The 7,362-nt window shown below is 47.3% G+C and overlaps 2 protein-coding genes across 2 annotated transcripts; both read right to left on the reverse strand.

The window, feature by feature from the left end:
- On the reverse strand, positions 1,096 to 2,404 carry LOC8076416 (early nodulin-like protein 1). The gene is made up of 2 exons (XM_002438216.2): positions 1,986 to 2,404; positions 1,096 to 1,852 (listed from the first exon to the last, which is right to left on the reverse strand). Exons 1-2 carry the CDS (start codon positions 2,194 to 2,196, stop codon positions 1,314 to 1,316), a joined length of 750 nt encoding a protein of 249 aa, XP_002438261.1. The 5' UTR covers positions 2,197 to 2,404; the 3' UTR covers positions 1,096 to 1,313.
- Positions 5,553 to 6,988, reverse strand: LOC8076417 (putative expansin-B14). The gene is made up of 4 exons (XM_002438217.2): positions 6,774 to 6,988; positions 6,500 to 6,612; positions 6,179 to 6,369; positions 5,553 to 6,062 (listed from the first exon to the last, which is right to left on the reverse strand). The coding sequence occupies exons 1-4, from the start codon at positions 6,913 to 6,915 to the stop codon at positions 5,729 to 5,731; spliced, it is 780 nt and encodes a 259-aa protein (XP_002438262.2). The 5' UTR covers positions 6,916 to 6,988; the 3' UTR covers positions 5,553 to 5,728.

Raw genomic sequence — 7,362 nt, forward strand, 5'->3', positions numbered from 1 at the left:
GAGATCATTCCAACAGTTTTAAGAAATTAATTAAAAAAATTTAGGGAAAAAGGGATCTGCTAAAGTATGTTTTATGTGCACTAGTACAGAGGTACTATACAGGCGGTTCGTAACCCCTTTTTACAGGCGGTTTGGCGAACCGCCTGTGTTTGGTGGCCTGTGGAAATAAATTTTTCCACAGGCGGGTAACTGAGAACCGTCTGTGGAAATACATTTCTACAGGCGATTCAGTTATGCCAACCGCCTCTAGAAATCTTTTTCCAGAAAATATAAAATCGGTTTTTAAAAATAGGAAAAAAGATTTTAATACAGGGAAGGCCCACTGGCTATTCGTCCGCCCGTCGCAAGTCGCAAGTCGCGTATTTTTTCGCGTAAAATCGCGTGCTACGCGTTAGGTGAGATTCGAACTTAAGACCTCGCCCTCGCGCGCAAGTCGCGCATTTTTTCGCGTAAAATCGCGTGCTACGCGGTCGGTGGGATTCGAACTTAAGACCTCGACCTCGCGCGTACCCTCGTCTACCACTCCACCTATCACTCAATTGTGTTCGGATTAGAGTTTAGTTCCCCACATACTATCATAAACCAAGCATAAATTGATTATTTGAGGCCCTAAACGGATTCCAATGAAAAAGTCGTCAACTACAAAGTTTTACAACTTTTTACGATCTACAACTTTTATATTGGTAGTTCCTTCATCCGAGGTCATTTATAAAATTTGAATTTCAAATTTGAGAAATTCAAATGTAGTTTTCGATGACAGGATGATTTCAAATGGAAAAATTATCAACTACAAAGTTTCATAACTTTTTAAGATCTACAACTTTCATTTTGACAGTTTTTTCAAACAAGATCATTTGAAAAGCTCAAAAAATTCAAGTTGACATGTATTTCTACAAGCATAGAAATATAATGCGGTTTTGTTAGAAAAACCGCCTGTAAAAATTGATTTTCACATGCGGTTTTGTAGTCGGGTAAGCCAATTTTTTTTTTACAGACGTTCTTTAATTAAAATCGCCTATAAAAATTATGTTCCACCGCTGGCTTTGAGCAATTCTGTACTAGTGGTGCGTTCAATCTCCTTTATCACTGATTGTAGAAAAAAATCAGATTACATTTGCTGAATCTGGTGAAGACAAATTAGACATCTGTGATGACGACACAGCATATATATAGTAACCAGTTAAACGACGAGTTACGCCAATTGTGCAACATTTAGTGCCGTAACACCCAGTGAGACCTGACAAGCGATCGAACGATTTCCTAGCTAATAATGCCTACCATGCGCGATACGCATACATGACCCCATATGCATCTCAAGCGGGCAAGAGCAGCAGAAGCGCGGCCAGAGCGACAACCCCATGGACGACGCGATGCCCTCGGATCGACGGCGGCGACGACGACGACGCGTCGTTCGTAGACCCAGCGGCGCTGGTCTTATTCCCAACGGCACCAGCGGCCACGTGCGGCGGCGGCGGCCTGGACACGGAGGAGCCCGAGCCAGGAAACGCGCCGGCGGACCCTGGCGGGGAAGGACGACGAGCGCCGGGAGGAGGATCGTACGTCCCACCTTCGTCCTCCTCGCCACCGGGCGACATCGCGGCGGGCGCCTTGGCCGGGGCTTCGGGCTTGCTGCTGCCCTGATCCTGCTGCGGCACCATGACGCGCAGGGTCATCCGCTGCCCCGCGTCGCAGTGGCCTTCCGCGCCGCTGATGAAGTAGAAGAAGCTGCTGTGGTCCAGCCGGAACCTGGTGTCCCCGCCGTCGAACCGCATCGTCGGCCTGTCCACCACGCAGAGCTGGTACGCGTCCCGGGTCACCACCAGCACCGAGTCGTTCATGTCGTACTTGAAATCTGCATATGCATGCCGCAGCGCCGGCGGATGGAGGATCATATCGGATCACGTATCATCGTGCATGTCGATACATATATATACATATATACATATATGAAACGTAGCGAATTAATGAATGACGAATGCACTTACGGAGGAAGTCGCCGACGTGGAAGCGGTTCCTGACGGCCCAGTGGTTGTAGCTCTCCTCGTTGGGCGCCGTCGGCTTCCTCCACCCCCTGGCCTCGCCGCCGACCACGAACACCTGCGCATGCCACGCCGCCGACGCGGAGCCCACCAAGAGAGTGGCAGCGCCGAGGAGGGACAAAACGACGGCAGCCGGGAAGAACGCGGCGCCAGCCATGGCCCTGTGTGTGGCCGCGCGCTGGCGGCACCAATAAACGCCGCCGCCGCTAGCTGCTGCGGCCGCGCCCTCTCGATCGATCGCTCTCGATGAATGCTCGACGCGATGCGACGGCTTGGTCACTCGCTCGATCGCGCTCTGCTGCGTGATCCAACTGCACGATTCGCCCTCTCGATCGCGATCGGATCAGCGCCGCGTCGTCTCCTTTCCCTTCCGAGCTCTGTGCGGGAGAGTTTATGTAGGCTCAGGAGAGTGGCGCCGGTAAAACGGAGCGCGAGCGCATGGCCGTTGATGCTGGCGGTTTTCTGAGGCTTCGACGGTGTGTGATGCGCGTTCCAGCGCGACTTGGTCGCACAGATGCGGTCTAGGCTCCAGGGAATGGGGGCACGTGGCAACAGCCAGCCGGACGCGCGCGTTGGGATAAGCACCGAGTACTAGTGCCAGTCTCCAGAAGCACCGCATGTATGTATCCATGCAATATCTTTTTTTTTTTTCCATATGCTTCCATGCATGTAACAAATCTAAAACTGTTCGCATTGGCAGACATGCAATATCTTTTAAAAGTTTAAAAGTTACGGTTAACACAAACCCACATTATTCCAAATTAATTTCTGATGCATCATGTTTCCTATAATAAATTCTTTGAAATAAGACCTCACTTAGATATATTTAGATATATTTTATTAATAAACATTTATCTCATGTAAAGATATAATTTTTTGTTCTTTTTATATTGAGTATATTGTTCTAGGTGTAAGATAAAATATCCTGACTTCTTAAAACAAACGTTCTGAGTCTAGGAGAATAATATGTCAAGGATAGAATAATCATTAGTTTATGAGAATTAATGGTATTATAATATCCACTAGTAGTATGATTTCGTGCTAAGGCTACAGTAAAAACCAAAAGACAATATTTTCCTATGTACTTAGACTAAATCTCTACGTAATGCTAGCCCAAACCTAACAACTCTTGTGCTACATCTATCCCTAATGCTAGCTCAAGCCTTAACCTCCTCTTGGGTCGAAGCCACCCTGATGCCTTCCTCCCACCTCTCCCCCTCCCCCTATCCATGCATGGGCCAAGCCCATCGCCGGCCTCGTCCCTACCCAAGCCGAAGGCCATCCCATGGCCACTAACCGCTCCCTCCCTCCCCGGCTTGGGCCATGATCGGCCCAAAGCCATCACCGGAGCCCACATGGCCTTCCCACTTGTCTCCTTTCCTTGCGAACGTTCCTGATCAAGCCCCACACAACAAGCCCACCGGCCCATCCGGTCACCCACCACTATCTGCTTGCTGAACCTGTTAGATCAATTAGAAACTATGAATAAACTTATGGTCACTCGTACGCTCACGGGAGGACAAATGCTTTACTCACACCTTGCCCAATCCACAACCATCCCTATTCCTAGGTTGATTGTGCTCTCTAGCTATAGCAAGAGATTTTCGGGAGTCAAACTTGGCCACGTGGAGGAGTCAACCAAGGGGCCTTTGAGTAACAAGTGGTGGGACTGCCATTGGCCGCGGGCAAGAAGGACCGTGATTGGGCTAGGAAAGGGACAGTTATTGGGATAGCCCAACTACACCACATTAGTGCGATGGGGGCACTGTGGGTAGACACAATGCCCGTGAGGTTGGTGAGGACAGAGGTTAGAAGGCGGCACGTGGGGGCAAAATCAGCACCTGAATCAAGCCTAAACAAAGGTGTTCAGTCCCAAGGATAAAGATGGATGGTGACAATTAGATTTAGGTATTGTTGTTCGTCTTCTGGAAGGAAAGAAAGAAATCAGGCGTATGTGATTTAGTATTCGCACAGTAAGGTCTGCTTTGGAACATGAAAATTTTTCCTAGTTCCTACGTTTTTGCTGTAAAGTTGAACTAATTGACATGAAATTTATCTGTTCAAAGAGGTCATAAATAAATGATTAATCATGGAAACTATAGAGTTTTATCTCGCAGTAGATTTGTTAGACCTGCCAATGTTCACATGACGGCGTATTTAGTTAAGGGCTTGCCATGTAGCTCTTTCGGCGGTAGGCAACAATCTTAGCCCTAGGTGGTTGAAATGGGACGCCTGGGGACGCTACTCAACTTCTACCAGGAGACAACCAAATGGGCCCAGAGTGCATGCATATCAAAGAAAGGTTAGAGTTATAAATAAAAAGGTAAAAGATGAATAATTCATATTTGAAATTTGTGTAAACTGTGAAAATAAAATAATGTTGGGGTTGTTGAATAAGAAGTTTCAGTCTAATAGAACTAGAAGTGATAGTGTAACCAACAATAATAAGTAGGTTTTCCACTACCACTTTATGGCTACAAGTAGCAGGTGGAGGTGTAGCCACAAAGTAGCAGTGAAAATATACCAATCTGTCAGTTTGTAGCTACGTATTACTTGCTTTACATGAAAAAGTTTCATAATTTTTCTATATGGAGTCGGACTAGGCATGACAAACTTTATACCAAAATTTTTGAGTCTAAAGAGATCTAAAACTTTGTTGTTGAGAAATGTTTTATTTGGGATAGTCCTATACAAATATTCAATATAAATTCGTGTACCCATTAAACTATCTCGGATGGAGAGAAAACTAGCATCAAAGTTGTAGTGTCCCCCATAGGATTTACAACTTTGCAGTTTATTTTTTATTTGAGATCATGTCTTAAATATGCAATAATACAAGATCGTAAATGTGAAGTTAATAGAATAACACCGTTACATAATCATAAGTTGTTGCATAACTGATATGGTAAGAACACTATGCGTGAGGCTAGCTTGATGTCATTGGTTCAGAGTCCTTTAGAAGTAGGTTCTAAAACTGATAGTACGTAATGACTATTTTGGAGCTGGTCTGAAGTGCATGATAGGTATTTGTCCAATGCCGTTTGTTTTAATTGACAGCTTAAAACTGAAAGTGATAGGTTTTTTTTACTAGTGATTAGGCTATCTATAACAGTAAATATATACTACTAACATAAAAGTACATATACTACTAATATTTTGGGATTCCGTTGTGGGCTGATACAGAAAGCTAAGGCGTGTGGTGGACATGTGCATATATAAGGACTTAAGGAGAGCCCAAGTGATATGTGTCGTTTCAGAAACGTGGCTTCGTTTCAGAGTTGGACTAGTCCTAGTAAATTTGGACATGAATGAAATGAGACGAGTGAAAACAACGAATCATTTATACTGTTTCAATGCCTTTGCTGCGTTGATCGAGTAGCTGAAAACCAAATGACGGCGGCATGCGAACAGCAGTGATATGCATGCATGTTCTCAAGCTGAGAACATATTCTTGTAGCGTAACTCCAACATCATCACAGAACAGGGAGTAAAATTTATTTCCAGTAATTGCATTATATTATATTTATATATGTTGAGCTTCCGATCGACAATTATCCATTGGCTGATCAGCATCAACAGAGACAAGATCAGATATGATCTAGCATGCAGGCCACATGCTTCATCTTATTTGGATTTGAGACATAACATGAGTACGTATAACAATTAATTAATATATATAATATCGTCCGTCAGTTTCCTCCGAAGTTGACGACGGAGCGGTAGGTGTTGCCGGGCTGCCATCCGGCGGGGATGACGCCGCTGGCGACGAGGGTCTTGCCGGAGCCGGAGGTGAGGCGGACAGACAGGGGGGCCGCCTGCAGACTGGAGCCGGACGACTGGTACCGCCACACCGCGCCCCAGGAGCGCTCCATGGGCGCCCACGCCGCCGCGCCATTCTGCAGCTCCACGGCGCGCAGGTCCCCGTCCCCGGCCTCGTACTCGATGGCCATGGCCAGGTAGTTGGCGTTCGAGCCGGCGTCCACCCTGAAGGCCACGTCCACGCCGTTCCAGTTGCACGGCACCCTGCAGTGCAGACAGCGCCAAGTCAGGTGCGTCATCGGCTGCGATGACGACGGACGGACGACGACGGTGCAAGGCAAGCTAGCTAGCAGTGAGAGGCATATAGTACTATCACTTACCGAGTGTACTGGACTGGGAGGCGGCCGACGTTTCGGAGCTGGTCGGCCTGGCCGGGTTTCGCCATGGCACCGAACGCCGTCCCGCTGAGGTCGAAGTGGACGGGCTCGGACTGGCACGCGCCGGGGCACTGGTCAGTGAGGACCACTGTCACCGGGCTGCCGGAGCACGACTGGTGTCCGGTGCACTTCACCTGGAGAAGTACGTATATGTGTAGTACAACAAGGCGCAAACCCAACAATTAGTAGCTAGTAATCTTAGCTAGATTATCCATGCATACGCTTGCACTGCATGAACCGATAGACGATGCATGAACGTAATACCTGGTAGCAGGTGCCGCAGCCCTTGCCGTCCTGGTAGATGGAATTGCTGCCGGCGGTGATCATTGACGAGAAGGGCGGCTGGTGGACGGCACCCTGGTACCCACACGCACCACCTACAGTATATATATACCAACACAAAGATAGATTAAACCATGCATGCATTGACGTCTGTCATCATAGTATATATCAAAGGCATATATGCTGCATTCGCAATGAAAAAACGTGTACATACACATGCATGCATGGTAATGCACACACACGAGAACTTACGCACCATCGCTCCCAGCGCCGTTGGCAGGGCCGTACCAGGTGGCGCCGGCATCCGACCAGGCTGCGCAGGGACGGAAGGCGAGAGCACTGATGGCAATGAAGCATGACAAGACGACGACCACCCCGATCTGCTGCTTGGAACCCATGCCGGAAGCCGATCTGTTGGCCTGGCTATGTATCCAATGATCTAGCTAGGAGGGCTACTATAGGAGATGCGGGGTGGTGCGTGGTACCAAGCCATGTATTTATAGCCGGCCTGTACGTACATACATCTTCCACGGCGCAGCTGAGAAATAAAGGTCATTGACGTTGCTTGCTTGAGTTTTCCTTAGTCACGTACGGTTTCTTGTTAATTCTTCCATAGCTGATTGATTTTTCCTTTTCTTCTATATGAATTCATTTCCTTTTTACTTACATGTTAGCTTTTTTAATCTGCTTCTTTCCTTATACGTCCATAAATATTTCTAACTAGTCCATCCTCGCGTGTGACCTACGTACTAGTTGTCACCCCACATACAGTATTTTTTTTTTGGGGAACCCCCATATACTATGTGGTGCCACCGCATGTCACCTTCTTTTCTGATCTGATCCAA

Source organism: Sorghum bicolor, chromosome 10 (assembly GCF_000003195.3).
Source record: "Sorghum bicolor cultivar BTx623 chromosome 10, Sorghum_bicolor_NCBIv3, whole genome shotgun sequence".
Lineage (NCBI taxonomy): Eukaryota > Viridiplantae > Streptophyta > Magnoliopsida > Poales > Poaceae > Sorghum > Sorghum bicolor.

Coding starts and splice junctions, on each gene's coding strand:
- LOC8076417 (XM_002438217.2), bottom strand. CDS start 6,915: ATGGGTTCCAAGCAGCAGATCGGGGTGGTCGTCGTCTTGTCATGCTTC. Junction 6,370..6,499: donor GCTGCGGCACCTGCTACCAG/GTATTACGTTCA, acceptor GTACTTCTCCAG/GTGAAGTGCACCGGACACCA. Junction 6,063..6,178: donor CTCCCAGTCCAGTACACTCG/GTAAGTGATAGT, acceptor TCTGCACTGCAG/GGTGCCGTGCAACTGGAACG.
- LOC8076416 (XM_002438216.2), bottom strand. CDS start 2,196: ATGGCTGGCGCCGCGTTCTTCCCGGCTGCCGTCGTTTTGTCCCTCCTC. Junction 1,853..1,985: donor CCACGTCGGCGACTTCCTCC/GTAAGTGCATTC, acceptor ATGCATATGCAG/ATTTCAAGTACGACATGAAC.